This window comes from Chinchilla lanigera, unplaced genomic scaffold (assembly GCF_000276665.1).
Source record: "Chinchilla lanigera isolate Chin_1 unplaced genomic scaffold, ChiLan1.0 scaffold00012, whole genome shotgun sequence".
In the NCBI taxonomy this organism is placed as follows: domain Eukaryota; kingdom Metazoa; phylum Chordata; class Mammalia; order Rodentia; family Chinchillidae; genus Chinchilla; species Chinchilla lanigera.
The window spans coordinates 1,410,908-1,435,709 of NW_004955413.1; the positions used below are offsets into that span (position 1 = coordinate 1,410,908).

Below are 24,802 nucleotides of genomic sequence, written 5' to 3' on the forward strand. Positions count from 1 at the left end.
CTGAAGTCTATTCTGCCCCCTAAACCACAAGCTCCAAGAACATAGTCTACCAGAATCAGATTTGGAAGGTGTGGAGAGGCAGATCCCAGCACTCGCTTGACTCCCACGCAATGGGCCCCCGAGCCTTTACAGGAGCCCTAAGCTCCACTCCCTTCTGTTTCTCGCTGGAGAGGCCAATATATTTTTCACAGTCCTAAGAGCCACTCCATGTCCCCTCTTGATAGACAGCCATTAAACTCCATGGGCATAGATGAGGCCTTTGCAGGCCCTGCCTGGCCTCTGGTGTCTGCATCCTTTCTCTCCATTTTTGGCACTTAGCACCCCACCTATGGTCCAACCTGGCTCCAGACTGTAGTAGGGACATGGAAGGTAGCTGGACATAGCAGGCTATCTGCTGTGGTGAGGATCTGTCCCCAGCAAAACTCATGTTGGTCCTGAGGCAGGTGCCGGAGGGTAGGTATGAGGTGTGGGGTCAGGGGGATGAAGCCTCTTATGTGAGCTAATGCCTGTCTCATATGAGTTCTTGCTCTCAAGGAACTGGGTTAGTCACCAAGAACCAGTGGTTACAAAGCAAGGTGATGCCTGTGCTCCTTTCTTCTGCACACCCCTGCCTGCCCTTCTGCTTTTTACTATGAGCTGAAACAGCATGAGACATCACAGCCTCCAGAACAATGATCCAAAAGAAACTTCTTTCCTTATAGATTACCCAGCCTCGGAGATTTTGTGATAGCAACAGGAAATGGATGAAGATGCCCTCCCTGTATGTTCTCCTTGCCTGGAGTCTGGCCCTGGCCTCGCACTTATTGTGGGCACTGGGCATCTTTCTTCCCTTCATCTCCTGTCTTTAGCCATCCTCTCTAAGGTCCCACAAAGTATGGGAGCTCTCTTGTTCTTGCAAACCCTTTCCCTATGACATGGAGGGTCCCTAGCCTGGTTTTGGGGGCCATTTCTCAGAAGAAATACTTTTTGACCCCCACTACCTGCCTATTGTGGTTCTTGAATGACATTGCCCTGGACACCTTGCTCCTGAAGACAGCCCTACCTGGGCACACTCTAGCCTGCTTTGGACCTTGGACTGTCATATGTTGACCCTAATGCCTAGCTCCTGCCTTATGGCTTCCAGAATCAGCCTGGCTTCCTGAAGATATATGGTCTTCACCTTGCCTGCCTAACTTCAGGGAATGTTCTTTGTTCCAGGTCTGGAGCCTCCATGGTCCTGTCCCAATGGAAAGTTAGCAAAAGCTTAGGCACACATATTCCACAATCAAGAGATAATCCAACAACATTTATTGGATATTTCTCAGGTTCTAGGCATTGAAGTAGATACCATCCAGCAGTAGAATAAGCTGACACCACCCTTATCTTTGTGGAAATCACTGTGGGAGTCTCTACGGGGCTGGGCTTTCCCTTGCCTGAACCATGAGAAGCCTGGTCCACTCTCCACAGGCCACCTATGAGCCAGACACACTTCCCAGATTCTTGCAGGATGGGTAGGAAGCCGTGTTGTCTCCTCAGCTGATCTCAGTCAGTTTCCTGGAAACAGAAAAGGAATATACTTCAGCTCTCCTGCTATTTGTGAATGCCACAAGAGGGCCTGGCTGGCCATGTCAACAGAATGATCGTGCTCTGGGAAGCCTAAGACCTTGCTTTTTGCTAGCACAATCATTTCTCATGACAAAAGTGCCAAAGGACTTGCATCCAGGGCCAACTCTTCAGCCTCAAAGGCAGCCAGAGTGAAATGGACAGAGAAAACTGTTGTATGCAGTCACTACAACCAGGCCCTGCTGTGCTCACTGCCAATGTCAGCGAGTTGTCACTGAACAGTCACACCACCTGACATGTGTTCTGGAGCCAAAGGACCTGCTCAGAGCAAGGCTGTGCTATTGACCAATGATGTGACTCTGGACAAGTCACTGCTCACCAACAAGACTCAGTGTCTTCATCAGGGGGAAAGAGGTGGGTTCATAATGAAAAGAAGTAAACATAAGACTTGCTTAGAAACTGCACAGCGCAGTGGGAACTGAAGCTACACTTGCTGATTAATAATATCATTGCCTGTGTTGAGATTCTGTTATGGAGAACCCAGGGCCCAGGGCTGGTGAGCTCAGTGGGCCCCAAAAGCAGTGGGCACTGCAGCCAGAGCTGAGGGCAGTGGTGGGCTGGGCCCAAGGTTGCAACTGCTGGCCTAGAGTGCAGGCCATTATATAGTGGGCAGTAGAGTTTCCCAGAGCCCAGGGCTGCTTTGTGTTTCATTAGCTCTTCAAAGGCTTCAAAAGTGGCGTGAGGAGGTCTTAAAACCCCTCCCTCAGCCCTTTAGCAGAGTGTGACTAATTGGCATCAATGGACATGAGTCCTTCCATGAGAACTGAAGATCCTCCGTTACAGCACTAGCTCTCCCACCAAGGCACTCTGGGCCAGGCCTCACCCCCGTCTGTCTTCACACCTTTCTAATCACTGGAACTTCCTCATGACCTTGGCACAGAGCCCAGGAATCCAGTCTGGTGCTTGGTTTCTGCCACATCTAGAAGAGTAGGATAAAATCTAAAGCATTTATTTACTCTGAAATTCAACACATGTTGCTTTTCTGGGGGGATTACTCCTCTAGTCATATTTAGATTTGGTTAATAATATGTCAAGTTTATGTGCTCAGAGTGTGCGTTCTCTTTGTTGGTCAGAATTAGTGGCTCAGAAGCACATTCTGAGAATCAGCAAGGGGGCCAAGGGTGGGGACCAGGCTGAGAAATGTATCTTGACAGCAATAACAGCCACATCAATACTTGAGACTCATTTGGCCACGTTTATAGGAAATAACAAACCAATACTTCATTATCATAAGTTGCCATTAATATGGCAGAGACATGTGGCACTGTGGCACTGTGAGTTGAAGACACAGAAGAACAGAACTATATCCCTTTCCATGCCTGGGGGAAGATGGCACCCCCAGGACATCTGTGCAGGAAAGAAGGAGCAAGGCCTAGAGGCATTGTATAGTGCTTATATTAGCCAGCTTTTCACTATGGTGCCAAAACACCTGAAAAAAATCAACTTATTAAGGGAAAAGGTTCACTTCGGCTCACAGTTTCAGATTGTTCAGTTCATGGATACTTGGCCTGTCACCTTTGGGCCTGTGGCAGGGCAGCATGCTATGGTGGGAATGCCTGGTGGATGAAGCTGCTACCTGTGGCAGCCAGAAAGCAGGGACAGAAAGCAGCTGTGGTCCTAATATTCTCTTCAAGGTTGTGGACCAGTAATCCATCCAAGTTCCTTCCAACTCCTGAATATTCTACCACCTCCCAGTAGTGCTATAGGCTGGGGGTCAAGCATTGCACATATGCACCTTTGGGGAATATTCCAGATCCAAGCTACAGCAATGTTGCACATATAGCTACACAGCCTTGGAACAGTGTACCCCATAAGACAAGGGAGATCTGTTCCGGGGCAGCAGGGAAATACACTCACAGCTTAATTATCTAGATGCTGGGCCTGGCTCTCTGTTTTCAGAACTATGAACAGTCCTACTTCCCTTCCTCTGAGTCCCAGTTGGATGGGGACAGCCCAGTGTTCTCTACTCTGGAAGAACTTCTTTGGCCCTTCCTGTGTGGCAGCAAACCATGCTAGACACTGAGACTACAGTGAACAAAAAGGACACTAGCCTGCCATCCTGGGACTTCCAGCCTGCTGGAGAAACATGAAAGATGAGTGGTGAAAATTATGAAAGGAGAAATGCAGAGGCTGAAGGGAAGACTGTTGGGCAGAGCATGAGATCAAGAGCTTTGCTGAAGACAGGACTTTAAACTGAGACCTGAAAAATCAGGAGATGAGGGGGAAGTAGAAGGGGAATGGGAGGAGGGAAATGGGGGGAAGCATCCAGAGGGAACAGCACATGCCAAGGCCAGCCTGAGGCAGCCCAGAGGCCTCCTGGGAAAAGAAGAGCAAGAAGGGTGCCTGGGGAGCAGAGAAGATGGAAAGCAGCCTGTGACCAAGGTCAAGGGCCTTGCAAGCTATGTCAAGGATGCTTTTTCCTTATGCAATGAGAAGACACAGAAAGATTTTAATCAGGAAAGTGACAGGACAAATTTGCAAGCCACACATGCTTACCATCTAATGAGCTCAATTTGGCATTCATCTCCCATGGAAATTGGTAATTGACTTAACCCATTGCCTACTTCTGGAAATGGGCCTCAGAAAATGTGTGTGCGTGTGTGTGTGCGTGTGTGTGTGTGTGTGTGTGTGTGTGTGTGTGTGTGTGTAGACTGGCAGAAGCTCTAGGGCCATGTGTGCAGGAGGGAGCCTGAAGCTTCTTTTGGTTGCTATTGTTGAAAATGGTTTGAATACAGATTACTTCATTTTAAGATTGCTTCATTGGCCAATAGGAAATCTGCAATGGGCCACTTGGTGCACAGAGATCATTTGCATTATCTCTTCTGGTGTCATGTCATACTGTTCTTCCCACAAGGACAGCTTCCTCTTGGCTTGGAGGATGTAATTGTCTGGGAAGCAGAAGGCAGTCAGTCGATAGGGACTGTGCAAAGCTGGATCTGCATTTTGGATTGTTCTGCTGTCTTCAAGCCCCGGGCAGCTGTTTCCAGGGACACATAATGCCTGGCATTGCTTTCGATTCACAGAACGTATTCTCCAAGCATCTTGCAGGGGCTCCGTGGGTCATAATGGATTTCTGATACAATGACAATTGCTTTCTGGCCACAGTTGGTTGGCACAGTTGGATAAAACATGGTGTTTGAAGTCAAAGGCACAGGCTTTGCAGACTCACAATGTAGTTTTATGGCCATGCAGGCAGCCTTGAGCTCCAGCCAGCCTTGGAGAAGAACTGTCCTGAGAGGAAACCTGGGTCTTCCAGTGAACATCAATGAGGCCTGAAGTGCACCATCAAATTTTTTGCCTGATCCTGTATGAATTCTTTCCCTTTTAAATGGGAATGATAATAACACTTTCCTCTGAGAGTTATTCCGAGTGTCAAAAGAGCCAGCACAGTGATGCAGTCTGCATTGCGCATAGCACATGGAAGCTGCATCAGAGTGGTAGCTCTCCTCATCCTTAGAACTGAGGGATCAGGCAACAATGCACAGATGCTCTAGGCTCTCCCAGGGACAGAGAGGTGAACAGTGTCAAAGTGGAATCTCTTCCATGGTAGATCAGAGTACTTGCTTTATGTGGTCCCAGAGAGAAAGCACATGAACCTCTGTTGCTTGGAAACAGTTCTGAAAGGTGGCCATGCAGATGCCTAGATTAGAGATGTTGTGTGAATTCAGGGCAGGGCCAGAGCTTTCAGGGACTCAGGGTCATTAAACATGACTCAGGTCCAGAGGCAGTGTGATGATGTTGTAGAACCCAAGTGTGCTGTCTGGCCCATGGGTGGAAGGCATCCTGTGACACTGTAGATTAAGGGCCCAAAAGCCCCTGAGATGAGAGGAAGGAAGAGGAAGTGGTGGGAAGTGTGCAGCTGAAGCACTGGTCATGTAACCCCCTTCTGCCATGTAACCTCTGACAAATCATTGAGTGGGTTTTGCCTCAGTTTTCTTTTCTGTAAACTGGTGGTATCTATAGCATTATGGTAAGGACTACATTAGAAGCATGCCTAATACCTGCTCAGCAAGTGTTGTAGGTAAGGTTTGCAAGGGAATAGCTTTAATACAGGATACATAATTTATAGGATTATAATATTCACCCAAAAAGTCAAACACAGAAGAGTACAAGAGATCTGTCCATCCACTAGAAACCTAAGAATCCAGCTGAGGGCCTGGACCCCACGGCAACGTCTTGTCTGAGTCCAACTGGAGGCCGGGAGCCCACAACAACGTCTCATGCAAGTCTGTATCAAGCATCTACACTGGGAAGACCCAAATGTCAGTGATGGAAGTTAGAAAATCTGTGCCAGCGGGATGAAGGATCTGTACCAGCAGGCTGAGAGATCTGTACTGGAGCCAGAAAGTGATGCTCAAGGTAAGGACCAGAGTTCCTTCAAAGAGAACCACAGACATCTTCAGCAACAGCAAGGACCTGAGTTCCTCCAACAATGAGAACAGCTGAGTTCATATCAGGAAAACCAGCATGACAGTTTTCTTTCGGAGAATCAGCAACACACCATTTTCCCCTCTAATTCTCCTTTTATGCTGTTGGCAACAATCCTCAGGTGAGCCATTCACACTCAGAACCACTGATTTAGTTCAGCTGGGTGTTACAAGCTGATCATTAGTTAATCCACCATAGCAAGCCATGCTTAATACAATTCCATGCCACTGCTTTGACTTATATGAGGTTCTGGACACCTGCGGGACTTGCATGCCTTGGTTCCTTCTGAGTCCACACTGGATTCCCTACAGCCTCTGGGTGAGAATCTGTATTCACACTCACTACACTGTCTCATCAGCACTGGTTTGTGTTTGTCTCCCCTGGAAGACAGGCTCTGTATCCACTTTTTGTCTGAATTTCAGCATCTAGGGCTGGCCCTGGTCCATCTTGGGCAGTCAGGAGGATTTGTCCAACAGGTAGACAATGGCTTGTTGCATGGTGCTGCTGTCTGTTGCTCCTATGCTTGCTGGGAACCTGCTGTTTCACTTTGAGATGTTCACTTGCCATCTCTGGGACTCAGTCATCTCATTTAGGAGATGAAGGCATTAGCTTGAAATAATCCCCAGCTTGAGGAATCTGTGAGTTTCTGATTCTACAGCTTTTATTTCATGACACTGATCTTGTCCCCAACTTGTTAGTGGAGGAGAGGAGAATGGCTGTTGGGATTTCTTATTCTGGAGGAGAATGGAGAGTGGAGTGAGAAATAAAAGCCTCACAGAGTGAGGGGCACCAGTGCAGGGGCCCAGAAGGCTCCTGGGGCCTCCTAGCAAGAGGCCGGAGTGAACAAGATTATGGGCTAGAGTGAAGCCTTCTCCAGGCCTTGACTGCATTTTATTAGTCTTGGCTGTGCAGAGATGGGCTGTCTCTCAGAAAATAATTTTTATTTTTTTGAGACAGGGTCTTGTTATGTAGTTTGGGCTGGCCTTGAACTCACTCTGTAGGCCAGGCTGACATGGAACTCAGTGATCCTCCTGCCTCAGCCCCTGAGTACAGAGATTATAGGCATCTGCCACTGCCAATGTAGGTAATTGTTTTAATAATGGAGAGGACATGGAATTAAGGATACTGGCTACAGGCTTGTGGGGTGATTCTCATCAGGTGGGTGGTAAAGTTGTGTCTGCTCCCACTGCCTGTCTGATTAGGTTCCCTCAGGGGTCACTTGGCATGGTGTCTCTAGGGAGGTGGCTTCAGGGGACATAGATTCTGATGGCTCTGCAGAGAAGTCCTGGGAGTTGTTCGAGGAGGGGAAGCTAGTGGTGGGAGCCAAGGGCAGTCTGAGTGCAAGGTCATGGCCCTCAGCTGAGGTCCTGGGGCCAGGCAATCTCAGCTCTCACTCACTTGCCTTACTCTTTGGAGGCCTCAGTTTTCACTGAGAGGAAATAGTGCCAGGGGGCCACCGAAGGGCCTTGTGGAGCTTTGTAGTGCTGTAGCCTCGTGAGCTCCCAGTCATCTCCTCCTGGGGCTACAGACCACAATGGGCTTTGATTTCCACCTCAGTGGGGGAAGTGGTGGCCTGAAGGATTCAAAGTAGTGGATGATAGGGAATGCCATTGACTTGGAGATTACAGCACAGACTCCACAGGCCTCTCCACCTGAAATTTGCTCTCCAAAGATGCCAGTGCTGCAGTCAGAATGGGCAGGCCATGCAGCTCCAGCAAAGCTCTGTCACACATCCACACTCCTGAGGATTCAAGCAGGCCCTGGCCCAGACCTGTCCCCTGCATATCGGCAGGCAGAAGTGGCTGCTATTGTGGGCCTGGTGATGAAGAGGACCCCACAGGTTTACAGAAGCCCAGAACCTGTGCGTCTGCTTTGTTAGCCACCTGCTGCATGGCATAGGCAAGTCCTGAATTTCTCTTGAGTCGACACAGAAATGGCTGTGCAGAGACAGGGGCATCAGGCAGCAGATCTGAGATCAGGGAAACCTTTGCAGGCTCAGGAGATGCTTCACTGTCTGTTACTTCTCCCCATTATTGCTGCTGCTGATAGTAATGTTAAATAATAAAGAGAAAAAGCTCTTCCAACTTTTAATAAATTAGACTCTGTGGCTGTAGGGGGTGGTGGTGACAAGACTAACACCATTTTTTTAAAAAATGAGATAAGTAAAACAATTAAAAATAACAAAATTAAAGTAATAAAAATAAAGAAAAGCCCCACAGGTGATGCAAACAGGCATCCCAAGCTGAGGACCAGGGCTGAGACACAGAAAAGCTGTCCCCCTGCCACCAACAGCTTCTGGGCCACTGATGAGACACTGCTTCTGGCACAATGAGCTGACACTCATAGGCTGGGCTTAGTTTGTAGCAGGAGAAAACTGGGCTAGGCCGGTGGAAGTGGGTACCGCCCCAGAAATCTCCCAGTGATCACAGGGGACAGACCAGGCATGCTGCTGCACCAGGGCCCAGTGGGAACAGTTCAGGAGCAGAGCTCTACGGGCAGGGCAGGCCCCTCCCAAGCATGGACAGGAGCGATTTGAAGGCTCAGGGGTGGAGCCTGCTGAACAGGGCTGCTACTGGTCTTGACCCTAGGCAAACCCCGTCTTTCCTCACCTGTGACCTGGGGTGAAGGAGTAGGGTAAGAGCTGGTCAGCCCGGTTGCATTTGCAAATGATAGTGTGTGTGGAAGGCTCTCCTGGCCAGGCAGGGGGTGTGGCTGGAGGGAGACCCATCTTTACACTAACATGGGGGCTTCCTGGGCTCCAAGAGTTGGGGAAGGTGCCAGCTTCTTGTGCCACTGAAACGGAGGGATGGGTGGATGGGCCTCATGAATGAAAACTGCTTGGAGGTGGGAGAGGAAGGGAAGGGGGGGCACTGAGGAAAGAAAGCACAGCCCCATCTTCGTGTTTGTGTTTCTTGTGTTTTAGATGCCGACTCCTAGCATATTTTTAAATCCATCAGACATGAAAGGCTGATTTAAATAGACCCACAGTGTGAAGTTGGTAATTTCACTTGCCACAATGGAGAAGCTGGCAGAGCCCTGGTGGGAACTCAGCACCTGTGCCTGTGCCAGGGAAGCTGCGAGGTACGAAGCTCTCTGGGCAACGCTTGCAGCCAGGTGCCTCCGACCCAAGATGAGGACGCAGAGGAGGAGGGGCAGAGGGTAGGAGGGCTGAGGGGCGTGCCCACCTCCTCTCACATCACTCAGGGCTCCCAAGGAACAAAGTGAGTGGAGACCCAGTAACTCACAGGCTCCGTTTCTGGCTTCTCTAAAAGCACATTGTGGGAGAGCTCACCCCCACCCGCTTGCTCCAGGAAGCCTGTTCCATTGCTCAGTGCTAGCTGAGATGAAGTCTCTAGGGTCTGTGTTCCCTGCTTCTAACCCTGTCCCTGTGAGCCTCTCAGCACAAGCTTAAAGCCAAAGTCAGTCTGTTCCTTGAACACAGACCTAGGTTCCGCCTTCCACTGTTTACCAGAAATTATTACAATGCAAAGCCAACATGGCTCAAGATGCCTGTTAATGTATTTCTTGCCACAGTCAATGCAAGAGAAGTCCAGGAACAGCAAAAGACTTTCATCATTTGGTTGCCATTCAACATATTCTCATATCTTCTCTGGGGCCAGGATGGCACTCCTACTGGCTTTCAGGGCATGAAGATTCTGTTCTACAAGGAGCTTGTCCATGAGTGGCATAGGGCCAACTCATCAAGAGAAATGCATGCGTGGGTAAAGCGGAGAGCACCAGGGGTGCAGAGCTCCTCCTGTGCAGAGTTCTGGCCTGGGAAGGGGTAGACTGTGGGTGTCATAAATACCTGGTACAGTGGGTTTCTAGGAGTTTGTTGCCCCCAAGTGCCCTCCAGCTCCCAGGACTATAAGTCAGGCTTTCTTCCCTCCCAGGTCCCTCTTCTCTAGTTGTAACACAAGGCTAACTCAAAGCCTCTAAATGCTGGGGATGGATGAAAATCAATCCCTTTCTTCCTTCCTTCCTTCCTTCCTTCCTTCCTTCCTTCCTTCCTTCCTTCCTTCTTTCCTTCTTTCCTTCTTTCCTTCTTTCCTTCCTTCCTTCTGTCCTTCAAGAAACATGAATATTTGTGTGTTTTTCCATTTTATTGCAGTGAAATATGCACAATACTTATAATTTTAACCATTTAAAAATTTACAAGTACATTCGTGATTCTACGTGCAGCCAGCCATGACCACCACCATCAATCTCCAGAACTTCCTGATCGTCCCAAGTGAAAACGTTTTATAAACTATATATGTAAAGGTGGCTCAGTCAAGAATGCACAACCTGCCGTCTTCCCTGGGCAGCCACCTCATGCCTTCACCACTCAGCGTCTGCTCTGTAGTAGTCCATATGGTAGATACAAAAATGGAGACCACAACCCTGCTGGTGAGTCCTCGTAATCTCTGTGACACTGGCACCCCGTGCAACCTCAAGTCATGGTAAAGAAAGCATGAAAGGCTCTGGCTTGAAGGAATGCAAGTTTTACTTATTCTCCTTCCAAAGGGAAATGGGAGGAGCATCTATCTTGGCTCTAGCTTCTCCCAGTTACTGAAGAATGTAGATTCTCTCTCTATCCTCCAGTGTTTGGTTTGGTCTCCTGCATGGGGAGACATGATGTGCTAATAACTATTATTTGCTGCATGCCATTTAGTTGACTCAGCTCTTTCTCTGCGGTCCCTGCTGTGAGAGAACAGCTGGGGTGCTCTTGTGCAGATGAGGAAGTGGGATCAGGCACCCAGCCTACCTAGGTTTTGCCCGAAACCACACAACTTTCATGCAGGTTCTTATTCTGAGCAGGTCTTTATGGGGCAGAGAAAGCTTTTGGGAGAGGCACAGTGGAATAGAGGGTGGTTCCACACCAAGAACAAAAAGAAATGGACAAGGAAGCATCTTCTCTATACAGAGGCAGGGAACCCAAGCAAAATTGAGTTGTTGAACAGCTTGAGGGTAATGATTGCCACTGGCAGCAACTGGGGAAGCTACAGGGGGTGCTGAGATGGAAAGCTTTGATAGGCATCATACTGTCTGAGAGGCGATGGAATCACAGCAGCTGGAAGGCTCCCCAGTGTGCTGTTTTAAAAGCCAGAAGCAGCACCTCATTTGAACCAGTGAAGCAAACCCTATGGGTCTGTGCAGGACAGAGAAGCACAGCAGTTCAGCCCCTGGGACCTGGGCTCAAGAGGAGCAGTTCTCCCAGGGGTGGGCCTTGTTCTCCAGAAATGATGCTCATCTGCTCCCATAAGGTAAAGATGCTTGCCAGGCACTGGGTCAAACACGAAGCCACAGAGATGGTTGCTCTTGCTCTCAGGACCTTGGACCTTTCACTCCTCAGAGCCCTGTGATTAGCACCATTACAGAGTATCCTAAGGGAGCTAGGACTACACTCAGGCACTCTGTGTTTGACCTGGTGCTGCACCTGCTCGGTGAATCCACCTCCACAGTCATGTCTCCATGTTCATTCTGAGTTCACATCTACATGTTTCAATTCTTGTTTCCAAGTTGAAAAAACAATGATCCCATTCTGTCTGTGTTCTGCCATTTCTGTTTAATAGTGCAGTCTTTTATGGGTGGTATTCATTTGCATAGGTCAGATGGATCCAGTCTTAATTCATGATGACGGGACAAGCTTTGCTGGTTCTAGGAGTCCTCCTTTGTAGGGAGAGGAGTCTCCCAGTGCTATGACAAGGGGCTGCAAACACTACCTCTGAATCTGAGCCAAAGTCTCAATGAGGTCCCAGCTTGAGAAAAGGTCAGCTCTTGGACCTGACTCTGCCCTGGCCCTAGGATGATAAATGATACAACGCTGCCTGAGTTCCTCAACTCTAAGCACTGCCTTGCCCAGCCTCCCAGCCTCCACCACTCCCAGCAATGTTCTCATAAGTAGGGCACTTTGATTAAATTGGCTCCACTGAGTTGTGTGAATAGTGGAGTTATGATCTTCTCTGTTATTGCTTTTGCTGGTAATTAATACCCCTATTAATAGAAACACCAACAGAGGTAGGAAAGGGGTATGGGAAGTTCACCCAGCACTTCTATGCTATCAGCCACTCCTTTCTATAAAGATGGAGGGAATGACCAGTAAGGTCAAACCTGTGGATTCTGTCTGGGCCTGGCTAGACTTTGTGCAGCCTCTCTCCACTTCCCAGAAGAAGTGGTTGCACCACCCTGTGGGTAAGTCCCAGAAGCCAGGCTGGGGTTTGGTCCCAGCCAGTGGCCCAGAACACTGGGTCTTGGGCTTTTCATGCATGTGTACTATAATTTCATTATAGGAGTAAAGTTCCTTTTACTTTTCAAGCTTCAGATGTTTGGATTAGTGGGAGCCCTATGTAAGGGTTTCTGGGCTCCCCTCACTTCCCCAAGGGACTGACACCTCCTTGGACACCTCAGCTCCACTGGGTGGTGTCCAGCCAGGAGACACTCAGTCCCAAAGGGCCCTTTCTGTTTCCAGATCAGAAGAGAGAAGGACTCTGGAGAGGAGACTAGAGGTGGGGCTAAGGAGGGAGACCGACTGCTAGCCGTGTTGTGTGGAGAAGAAGGAAAGAAGGAGGCACTGGCAAGCACAACTTGGTCAGCACCTAGGGCAGACTTAAGACTTTAAATCTAAGCTATTTATGTACATCCAAAGACTTAAAGGAACCCATGTATAAAGAAAAGAAGGAAGGATGAAAACAGAGCATTATAAAGAAGACACTATTAATAAAGACTAGGAAATGATGATGAGGAACCCAACAGAAATTCTGGAGTTGAAGGTACAATAAATAATGAAAATGAAAAGTTTACTAAAATTTACATAAAATTCATATTTGAAAAGGAAGAAAAATCAGTGAATTTAAAAGTAGGTTAATTAACCTCAGATGAAGAACACAAAGAAAAAATGAATAAAAATAATGAGCAGAACCTCACAAGTCAATGGGACACCATCAAGAATGTCATTTATGCATAATGAGAGCCCCTAAAAGAAAGGGAAGAAAGAATACAATAGAAAGAACACTTGAAAAAATTAATGACAAAAATCTCTCCAAATTTGGTGAGATTAATCTATCCATCCAAGAATCTCATCACACTCCAACTGGGATAAACTCAAAAGAGATCCACAGCTGGAAATATCAAAACCAAAGTGCTTAAAGCCAAGCACAAAGACTGAAGCAACTCGTCACATAAAAGCAGCCCTCAGTAAGACTAACGGTTAATTTCACATCAGAAATTTGGACACAGTCAAAATTTTAGACACAGATGTCAACCAAAAACTCTACAGCTAACAAAAATAACCTTGAGAAATGCAAGATAAAGTAAGCCATTCCCAGATATATAGAAACGAAGAGAGAACAAGTCTGCTCATTACAGCTTTTATCCAGATGCCCCCTCAAAGCCTCACGTGCTCATAGGTGGTGCTTTTGGAAGTGGCTGGATCATGCGTGTGTGATGCTGGGATTAAGGGTGTGTGGGTGCTTGCTGAATTAGTTCACTGATTGGCTTATCACAGTTGTGGGTGTGGACAATGGGAAGGCCCACCCTGGGTGTATGTGTGGGGCATCACCCAAAAGGCTTTGCCTGGATGGGATAAAAGGGAAAGGGATGTTGGCTGTTACACTGTTTTGCTGCCTTCTGCTTGTTCCCTGCGATGCCCCTCTGCCATGCTGCTCTGCCTTGGAGCCACTTGACTGTGGACTGAAACCTCTACAAACTGTGAGCTGAAACAATTTCCTTTAACTTGTGGGTACTGGATATTGTCTCTCAGGGATGAGAAACTACGACAGCCCTATAAGAAATACTAAAGGAAGCCAGTTCTTCAGGCTGAGACAAAGGCCACCAGGTAATAATCCAAGTTGATATGCACACAGAAAGAGCACTGGCAAAAACAACTGTATAGTTAAACATAAAAGACAGTATAATTTTTTTGTTAAAATTCCTTTGTTCTCTATCATTAAAAGACCACTGCATAAAACAATAATTATAATTCTATGTTGATAAGCTTGAAATGCGTGATGATGTAATTTGTAACAATAACAACATAAGGGAGGGAAAATGAAACCACACGGGAGCAACATTTTTATATATTTTTAAAATAAGTTGTTATTAATTCAAACAGACTGCTGATAAATTGAGATATTAATGGTAATCCTCAGAGCAATCACCAAGAATATAGGTAAAAATTATACAGTAAGTAAAATTAAAAAATTAAAATGGTTCACTAGAAGAATATATATATATATATATATATATATTTTACAAAAGAATGCAGTAATGGAAGAATACAGAAATAAAAATGATGATTATGTGTAGAAAATAAACAGCAAAACAGCAGATTTAAATCCTGCTTTAGCAACTGCATTAGATGCAAACAAATTAAACTTTCCAATTAAAAGAGAAATTGAAAAAAACAGGTTTTTAAAAGTGATCTAACTATATGCTGTCAACAACAGACTCAATTTAGATTCACGACACAAATAAGCTGGAAATAAGTGTAAATGATACACTAGGCAAACAGCAACGAAAAGGGGCTATGATAACAAGACAAAATGGACTTTAAAACAAAAGTTGATACTGCAGACAAAGGAGGGCACCTCATAATGAAAAAGACCCAAGACATCCCAAACACGTCCCTGTTGCAAGTATATCTGAAAGCAAGCAAGAGTCTCTAAATGCATGAAGCAAGCAAGGTCTCTGATGGAGAGGAGGCAGCTCCATCTTAAATATGTAACCTCCATGACCACTGTAGTGTTTATTATTTAACCCTCTGGACGCCTTCATTCTGGTTAGTTTTGCCTCCCTTAGAGTTCTTTGTTAGTAAGCAAATACAGCCTTAGAGCCACCATTTGGTGAGTACCTCCGCTGAGATGGGTTTAAGATCCTCCAGAACTGTGACTGCTTGGGGCAGGAACAAAGGGTCCAGCGTTTTTAATGGAGCACATATACATACCTTGGAGAGGACCCAGGAGGACAGCAGGGAGCCCAAGACTTGGTGCAAGTCCTAAGGACAGGAAAGAATACAGGACAAAGAGGGAGAACTAGGATGTACAGGGAACAGAAGACCCTAATGAGACTGCAGGGAAACACATGTGCCACATGAGCTGAGCCTAGTCATTGGCGTGGTGCTAGAGCTCTTGTACCAGCAACACTTGGCTAAAGGCAAGTGGCAAACCCCCAAAAGAGCATAAGAAACTACCCTGCGGGAGCAGGGCAACAAGTGGCTATGAACGAGAGCGTTTGCCACTCACAGGTAAACAGCCAGAGCCATCCTGAGGTCTGAGCTGCTGTCTGCATCCTGGACAAGGTGGGGAGTGGATCAGGGCTGAAATCAAGTAACAGGTTCTGCCAGGATGTGGGCACTGACAGGAGAGCCAGGAACAAAGGGCATGAGGCCAAATGGTGAGGTCAAATCTGAGCTCAGAACCTTGCAGATAGGCCAAGCAGAGAGACGCTCAAAAGAGGTGGTGTCTGTGAATGGACTCGGTTCAGGTAGATGCTTGCTAAATGTTAGCTGGTTCCCAACCTAAAAACCAAAGCAAGGCAAGTAGACCGGACAGCAACTCAGTGCTGACCAAAACATACACCTGCTTATTGGCACCTATGAGGTTCTGAGTACTGTGGTAGGTACTTTACATCCGTTATGTCCTTTAACATTTGGGATGCCCCGGGGGAGGTATATGTTGATACCTAGACTGTGGATGAATGGACAGCTCAGTTAGATGACTGGCTTGAGATTGTTATAGCAATGCAAATGGGACAGAACCAGAAGGCTCTTCTGGGCATCCTGCTAGCCACTGGGCCAAGGTTACCTCCAGGGTGGCTCTGATCAACCTGGTGGCTTAAATGGATAGGAGGGAGGAGACAAGGGACTTCTCAGAGTTCCCCTGAAGCCACTGTTCTCCACTCTTCTACAGTGAGGCTGCAAAAGGAGGCAGCAGAAGCTCCCCAGAGGCCTGGCCTGAAGACAATCCCTGTAGTCTCCTGAAACTGGTGGAGGTCTTACCCTCTCTTCCTCTGCCAGGCCTTTGAAGAATGGTGGCATTTACCCCCCCACAACAGGTAGCAGGGTTGCCGCATGACTTGCAAACTCTTGAAGGCATTTTATAAATGGGAAAATGCAACCCGAGGCTGGGACAAGTTATGGGGATAAAGATGTCTGAGTATTTAGGGAGCTCCAGGTAAAGTCTGCTTACCCATAATCCCAGTTCCATCTCTGTGTTTGGTCAGAAGCAGAGCAGCTGATCTATGACCACCCTGGTTTCCCCCTGCCCTACACACACACACACACACACACACACACACACACACACATACACATTCCTGCCATAGCCCTTGATGAGGCCATCACTACTGCCCTTCCTTTAGGACAAGAGTTTCTTAAAAGTTCTCACAAACCTTGTACGGGAACCTGGAGTCAGTCAATGATGGAAAATGCATACACCACCATTAGTAATTCAGCAGGAAGCTCCCAAGTGTGGAATAACCCACCTGCACTGTGATGGGAGAGGGCACCAGACCTTCAGACACTCACCTCATGGGTTTCTGGTCCCTGCAAGTGTGAGGGAAGAGAGAGACAGAGATAGAGAGAGACAGAGAGAGACGAAAGACAGAGACAGACACAGAGAGCGAGAGAGGTCTGCAGAAAGGAGGTGCCTCTTGCCTGGTGACCCTTTGGGGCTGACTCTTTCTGGGGTCTGGGGAGGAGGCTTGGAAATACCCCTAGGAACTCTAGTTAGTGGCCTCTCCTCTGTCTGGTTGTGTGTGGGTTGTCTTCAGCCATCTGCTTGGGGCCTGACCTCAAGACATTCTTACTGTCTTCTGCTCAGCGTGCCCAGACACTGGGGTCTGGAACCCCCGCCTTCCTGGTGGCACCTGGGCCTGCAGTCCAGAACTGCAGTTGTTATGGATCTTGTGATCTTTTTATCTGGTCTCCTACCCAGGACAAGCATGAATGCCCTTGCCTGCACCCCAGCTCCCATCCAGTGATGCCTGGGGCACTCCAGTAGTAGAAACAGCCCCCCTCCAGTGGAAGGACTCTCATGGGGACCCAGATCTTTCCCTCTGTCCGAGCAGCCTGTGTCAAAGCCAGCAGCTACACTCTAGTCACTTTTCAAAACACCAGCAAAGTGCCAACATTACAGAAGAATACATTCTACTGCAAAAATGGAAATAAAACGAAGTCAGTAACTATGGCCCTACTGCTGGGCCACATTGCCTGCATGTCAATCTCCTCCATTAATCATCACGCATGATTTTTCAGAGCTATTTTGAGGCACTTTAGAACATAGCTTTATATAGCTGTCTATACCTTACTTATACCCTCCAGGGATGGTCGCTCCCTTTAGCAGCAGATGGTTTTCCCCCTTGTTTTCTCTTCATCTCTTAGTCAGAGTTAAGTAGGAAGAAAGTCGACTCCCTAACTCCAGACATAAATTGTCACCCTTAGCTCAGCCTGGAGTCAAGGTTGTCACTGGGGGTGGGCAGAAAAGGCTGTGGGTTCGTTGGGAGGCACTGCTCTAGAGACCCAAAAGGAGACAATCCGTGGGCATGGTGACCACCAGGAGGCTACTCTGCGGCTTTGGATAGAGGAGGAGCAGAGGCTCTGGGCAGAGATTTGCTTCTTTCAACAATTCAACCCTGTCAAGGTCCACGAAACAGGTGCCAAGAGTACCCTTTTGACCTCTGGAGAATGGGGGTCAAAACAAGAGAAGCAACTCTGGCATCACCCAAGTGGTGCATCTTTGGCCTCCAGGAAGCAGCAAGTTGGCCCAGTTGCCATGGCAACTGCAACAGAACTGCTCCTAAGGGCAAGGGGAGAAGGGAGGCAGAGAAGGCACCTGGTGGTTTTTCTGGAAAGGCCCACCTGTTTCATTCCCCCAAGAAACCAAGCTGGAGGGGAAAGAAAGGAATGGACTCTGGGCATCTAGGAGAGATGCTTGATAGCAGCAGGCTGACCCACTGGCTTCCCTTCCTCTAGGGAAGGCAAATCCCCAACAAAGACAGAAGTCTGGGTGGGCCTTGCCAGGGGCTGTGGCACAGGAGCCCATCTGCAGGGTCAGAGCAGCCCTGCAGGCTGGGGCTGGGGGTGCCCAGTCCTTGAGGGCCTCCTGTCATCCACAGCAGGATTTCTTCTTGGTGGGACGGCAAACTTGAATAGTGTCCTCTCTCACTGTGTCTTCCTGTTCTTTGAGGAACCTGGAAAAGGGGAAGGGACAAGGTCAGCTGTGGAGAATCTGCTAGGCTCAGGAGCCCAGCACCCTCAGAGGGAGGCCATCAGAGCGATGCAGAGAATACTCACAGAGTCAGACAGAGCGCTGAGTGCCTCCCCCTGGGCAGTGGAGGGCGTAACTAGTTGTAAGGCCACAGGTTAGTCAACATGGATCCTTCGGACACCTCTTCCCTGAAGCCTCCTCATCTACTCTCTTTTTGACCCAAGTGTCCCTGATTGCACTCTGACCTTTGTCCCTACCACTCAGCATCGCAGTGCACTCTCCTTTAGCTTTCTCTCTCACCAGAGCGTGAGCTGCTTGAGGGCAGAGACAGTGCCTTTGTCTCTGAGTCCCACATCCTATTGCAGTTGCTGGCACACAGGCTTGTGACACAGGTTTATCCATTGTTAACTTCACAGGCCTGGGCCTCATGGCCACAGATCCAGATTAAATGTAGGAGGCAAAGGAATAAAACAATGTTAAGCATACTACCTGCTTTATGTCTTTGTAGCACTTTCACCATATGGCCCCCCCCCCGACCTTCACAAGCACCTGATGGGACAGGAAAGGTCAGCTTGGTGTTCTGACAGGCCCAGTGAAGCACTGAGTCTGTATCAGAGAAAAGCCTCGGACTTTCTCCCTTAACCCTGATCTCTCTGCTACACACAGTTGTTCTGTTTTCTTAATTTTTGGTTAGACAGGGTCTTAAGGAACAAGTCTTTCTGTGTGACCTGTTCTTCTAGCATCCTAACTGTGGAGACCTCTGACTGATTCTCGTTCCTAGCCCTGCCTTATCCTCTCCTCAGGAGACCCATGCTTGTTCCCAGCTGGTTGCTTAATAATCCCTGCTAAGATACTAGGTACAGTGTTGAGGGACCTCCAAGAGAACCTTTCCTAGGGTTCCTGCAAAAGGCCACCTGTAAGACTCACAGATGAAGGAGGATGACCAGCAGGGAGCTTCTTCATCATCACTGCTGTGCTTCAGAAGCCTGCCCCTGATGGCTGACATCCCACACAGAGGTCTGGGCCACCCAGCCTGGATTCACAGTGCTGGGGAACACAGAGAGGGAGGCCCAGGGCATGGTCTGGGCAGAAGGGATGTAGTGCATCCAGCAGGCCTGGCACAGCTGGGCTCAGCATGTGCATTGGCCTGTTGCATGAGTCTCCTTACCTGGCTAGGTGGAGCAGGGACTCTTTGGTGTTGTGACCAGAACAGGCACTGCACTCATAGAAGATCATGTTGTTCTCCTAGAATCATAAAACAGGAGCTAGCGGGAGGGTACTGGAGAGCTAGAGGGACCTGGAGGGATGCCCTGTCTGCCTCCTCCTAGGGCCTCACCTGCTGTCACAGACCCTTTAGCTCCTCAACCCTGTCATTACTCTGGCTCTGGTAATTTTCTGGCCCCTCAGTTCCCTGTCTGATGCTCCGTTTGTAAGCACCCAGGTGAGTCATAAGGATCGTAAGACAACCCTGCACAGCCTGGCTCCATTTGCAAGAATGCGCACACTTTCTGAGTCTCGCAGCCCTGGGATGGAGCCAGAGACACACAGGCCATATAGACTATATTCTTCCCACTTCTCAGGCAGGGAAACTCAGGCCAGTGCTGCACACGGCTGGCCTGCTCTGGTCATGCAGTTAGTGAATGGTAGAGCTTGCAGCAGCATGCTCTGCCCAGGACCCTGGAGCTCCGGGGACCCTGGCAGATGTCACAAGCCCTAGAGTTGGATTCTCCTTCATGCCAGTTAATGACTACCCCAGCTGCCAGGCTGTCAGAGCACACACACAGGACAACTGTCCCTCGCCACACTAGAGGGAGGCTGCACTGTGTGCACGGGCCCTGGGCCAAAGCTCTCTGCAGTGCATTTATCACTTCCGTTAACGGATTGCTCACTCCGTGATAGCAATGCTGATGGCACCAGTTCCTGCTCTGAGATGCTCTTTCCTTGGAGGTTGAGGTCTTGGAGGGCTAGGGCCACCTGAGGGAGAATACTTCAGCAGTCATGGTTCCAACACTGTTTGCAACCCAGCTGTCTCCACGCAGAGCCACAGGCCCCCTCATCCTCTGCCCCGTCACCTCCCCGTGCATGTGCGGTCCAGCCCCAACTCTGGGACCATCTGTCAGACTTCCTGGGTGGGTCAGGGCAGGAGCGTACAGCAGTCACTCAACTACCATCTCAGTGTTTTTCTCATGGATTGAAAAGAGAAAAAGAGAAGATGGGATATAATATAGGTCTGTATTTCCTCAGCTAAAATCTTTGGATCTAAATGTCTTTGGGAATTCAGAATTTTTTTAGTTATAGAAAGATAATACATATTATATAATACCCTCAGAAGGTCTGGGATGCCACCTTATAATCAAATACATTCATATTTCTTCAGTGAGACACGAATGTTCATGTACAGTGCAGTTAAAACCATATAGGCTTGTGTCAGTTCTGGTCAGACTTCCCTGCCAAATGAAATATACAAGAACCTTTCTCTCTTTGGGGCATTTGGATCTCAGAACTGCAGACACATCCACCTGATGACCTCCACACAGACACCTGGCAGGCTCTTCTTCATCCTTTGTCCTTGAATCTCATCATCTGTGAACTTCTCCAAAACTCTGATGAGCCCAAATCCCTGTTTAGGGCAAATGCAGTAAGAATTGCAGAATTTTGGGGCTGGGGAGCACCCGTCTTATCATGGAGATACACAGCTCCATGAAAGAGAAGCCCGAGAATAAGCTTTGTCTTGTTGCCTGGCTTCCACGAAGCCCTACTGGTCCATTCCTGGCCAGAGGCTGATGTTATTTTTACAGTAGGCTTTCCCAGTGCCTCCCCTGAGTTTATCTTGAGTTCACACCTTCAAAGCACCATCTTGAGAGAAACAATGATTCTCTAGCAGAGTGGCCCAAGGAGGAACAGAGTGGCCCTGTGGGTAGTGAGATTTTCATCCTTGAAGGTAATCAAGTGCAAATGCAGATGACACAGAGAAGGGACTGAAATACATAACCTCTTACTATCATATATATAATTCTGTGTCCCAAGAAACAAAGTTTAGGATAATTTCCTACACCTAGTGGATCCCGAACAACCCCATCTTGGGACCTGTGTCTTTCTTCAAGCACAGGAGCCAGGACTGCCTGGGAGTTCCCAGCCTGTCCAGAGAAAAGGAAGGCCGATGCTTTACCTTGGCAAGCTGCTCCCCCAGGCCCCGAGGAACTTCTCGCTCCTTCTCATTGTCAAGTTTATTACCCAGCAGAAGAACAGGAACACGGTCTCCCACAGCCTCCTGCAGAACAGATAATCCCCCAGCTGAGGAAAGGCTCCATAAGGAGAGCCCAGAAGGACGGGCTTAAAATGTTGGCTGCTGTGGTAAAATCTGGTTTGCAAGTCCTCTGCCGGCACACAGGAGGGAGAGCTGCCTCCTGCAAAAGCCTCAGTTTACCATACTTCTGCATGATGCCAGAGGCCTCTGGCTGCCTCCTAGTCCCCATTAGGGCAACAACCACTTCCCCCCCTGCTCTTTCCTTGGTTCTTGGGTGGACATGCAGGCTCCCCAGCTATCCTGGGGTGGAGGTAGCAGGAAGGGGGGACAATGGACACTGATGAACACTGCATCCTTTTCTAGGGCTTACAGTGCCCCCTGTGGCATGCTCAAGTGACCATGCTTGTGGAATGAAGCACGGAAATTAGCCCGGTTTGGAACTCTTCTGTAGAATACTTGGATTAGAAGTGGCATCTCCAGAGGCCTCATAATGGCACACAGGCTCCGCGAGGGCTCGATCAAATCTGACTCATCACATGGGATCCACAGACCTCCATACAGGACTGCTGAGTGCCTAACGAGGTGGGCGCCACAGACTTGTGCCACTGCGAGCCCAGGCTCTGAAGGCAGCTGCATGAGCGAGACCCACGAGGCTACAGCAGCCGCCTTTGCTCGGCCAGAAGCCATGGGTTCACTCGCAGCATCAGTTCTGTTCATTCCGGCTCAGCTGGGACACATCAACCAGGGGCCCGTGTCCTGGAGTCTCTGCCTGTTCCCGGAAAGGGGTAAAACGTGCCTCTCCTGGAGGGGAACAAAGGCCCAGGACTGGCAGCTGTTCAGTGTGCAAATATGGTAACACTCACATTTTAAAAGGCTGTTATTTTTACTTTGTGAAATATTTAATTAGGAGCTTTTTATCATAATTTGGTAACTAATAGTTACTCACTCTAGCTAAATGTTTTACTAAATAGAAGGGACTGTAGAATAACAGAACTTTACAAGCAGTTAGTTTTGCTAATACTTTAGCTACTTTGCCTCAGCACTTCAAATAAATGTCTGAGGTCCACCTGACAGGAACACCTATTTTAAATTTAAATGCAATTACCTTTAAAATTAAAGCCTCAAAGTTTCCTTAATCTGCACATTCATTTTTACTGCAGTGCAATGGTAGAAAAAAATTCTCATTTACTAAATGAGAACATTAGGGTCAGAGAACCCAATAACAGAATCACTAAGGTACAAGGCCCTGTCAGCCAATAGGTCCACAATTCCACCCCTTTTATCTGGATTCTTATTTCCTATGACCACTCTACCTCCTAGCATCTTACTAAACAGAACGCTCTAAAAACAGCATCCATTGCTAAGATGGGAATTAACATTCTCAATGATGACTCAGAGCCCCTCCAAGATCTCAGTGCCTTCTTCGGACCTACTGACAATAAATTAAATTACATGCACTGCAGTTATGTGTAAAGTAGATTGTAAGTGAAAAATTCACCACTGTGGCTCCCTATTAGCCAAAGAGTCAGCTAATGGGAGTCTCCCCATTTTCTGACTGTGCCAGGTGACTGAATACTTGTGCAAAGAATTTTTCACAGAAAAGGAAATGAAGAAGAAGCAGGGAACTGGGCCAAAGGCTTGCTGTTTAGAGCACATGAGAAAGATATATTTGTATGCTGATGTGTGAGGAATGACTAAGGCTTGTGCGATTTCTTGACATGGAAATTCTCTGAAAATATGAGCATCAGACTTGAAATCTCAGGACAGAATTTGAACCGGATTTTGTTTTCACTGGGAAGGGGCCATGGCTGTGGTTCCTGCCCCTGCGGAGGGGATGACGATACTGAGAGACCCAGAGGGACAGGGCGGGGTTCGAATTGTAAGTCTAACATCTGGGCCTTGTGTACCACAACAGCAGTGCTGCCTTTCAGGAAAGGAGGCAGTCTTCTTCTTTCTTTTAAAAAGTAATTTCTAGATATAAAAATAAAATACAGCAGGAGAAAGCAAAACACCCAGCTTGAGTTATGGTTTCTGTTGTTTGTGTTTTTCCTCTCTTACACAACCACTCTGGGCAATTTGCTTCCCCTCTGTGGGCCTGGCCTGCTATGGGTAAAGGAGAATGAAGCCTACTTCCAGAGGAATGGCAAAAATGAAAGAGAACACACATTAAACCAGAGGATGTGCTACCTATCACAGGAAGTCGGTCCTTGACACCCTGGCCCAAGGTCAGCCTCTGACACAGGGGCAGAGGGATAGGCTGGGTAGGCATGTGGGTCCCCGTGGTCCCCTCCAGCCCTAAAAGTCTTGAACTATCTGCCTAAATGCTGTACATTTCCTACCCATCACTAGGTTTTTGGCCCACTGCTACTCGCCACAGGAAGGTTCCTAATTACCCACTAGGTTACACATATTTCCCCTTTTCTTTCCGGTGTTGGAGATGGAACCCATGATCTCTTGGATGCGAGGCAAGTACTCTACCACTAAGCCACACCCCAAGCACAATACTTCCTCTTCAAAGTCCAAAGCATGTCTCTTTCAAGCTTCTGGGGTTTTGGTGAAAAAGCCTGATTCACTCAACCTCTGCTATTAATATTGTTATAGATGTTGGTAAAAATTCCAGAAATGTGACAGACCAGAATGACACATGACCTCTTCTTAGGAGACTTGGGGTGTGCTTTGGCTCTGTGACCATCTGTTCACATGACTCATCTGATTGCTCTTCTCCAAATCTCTAATTCCTGATCTGTAAAATCAGCTTCTAGAGCTGTTTTCTCTTCTAGGACCTTTTGTCAGACAACCCTCTCTACACCTTCAATCACTTTAGTTGCCTTTTTCTGAACTTGAGCTTGTTGGAAGACAGATTTGTTGAAATTCTAAAGATTACCCATCTCTGACTTTAAATAACTAGAGCTGTCAGCTTGGAGCTTGGGATTGGCATTCAGCTCAGGATGTGCAGCTGTTGGGCTGGGTGAGTTGTAGGGTGTGTGTGTGTGTGTGTGTGTGTGTGTGTGTGTGCGTGTGTGTGCGTGCACACGCGCGCATGCACATGTTAATATCTATTTGCTGAGAGGCATGAAAAAGCACTTAGCTGAGATGGTGCTGCTATTTCTCTGGAACCAGAACAAAAAATTTCTCAGCACATTAAAGCATGCCATTATGCTAAGAAAAAAAATGACTGCAAAATTATATCTTGGGGGTTTCCATATTTATCCACCCCCTGGACTATGAGTCAAAACAAGATTTATTTGTGCAATGCATTTCAAACTGCTAGCACTTCAAGCTCAACTTGGAATGTGGGAAAAAATCAAACTGCTATTTTTTGCTCTGTGCTGTACATTGT

General features: G+C 47.9%; 1 protein-coding gene across 7 annotated transcripts in view; it reads right to left on the bottom strand.

The window, feature by feature from the left end:
* Positions 1–14,257: 14,257 nt before the first annotated feature.
* Cracr2a (calcium release activated channel regulator 2A) overlaps positions 14,258–24,802 on the bottom strand; it is a 119,062-nt gene continuing 108,517 nt past the window's right edge. For all 7 annotated transcript variants that reach the window (XM_005378721.2, XM_005378720.2, XM_013511550.1 and 4 more), the window contains 3 exons: positions 21,385–21,486; positions 19,384–19,460; positions 14,258–18,198 (listed from right to left, as the gene is read on the bottom strand). In XM_005378721.2, coding sequence (XP_005378778.1) covers positions 18,114–18,198; positions 19,384–19,460; positions 21,385–21,486 — 264 coding nt within the window. In that variant the 3' untranslated portion in view covers positions 14,258–18,113. The remainder of the gene's footprint in view (positions 18,199–19,383; positions 19,461–21,384; positions 21,487–24,802) is intronic.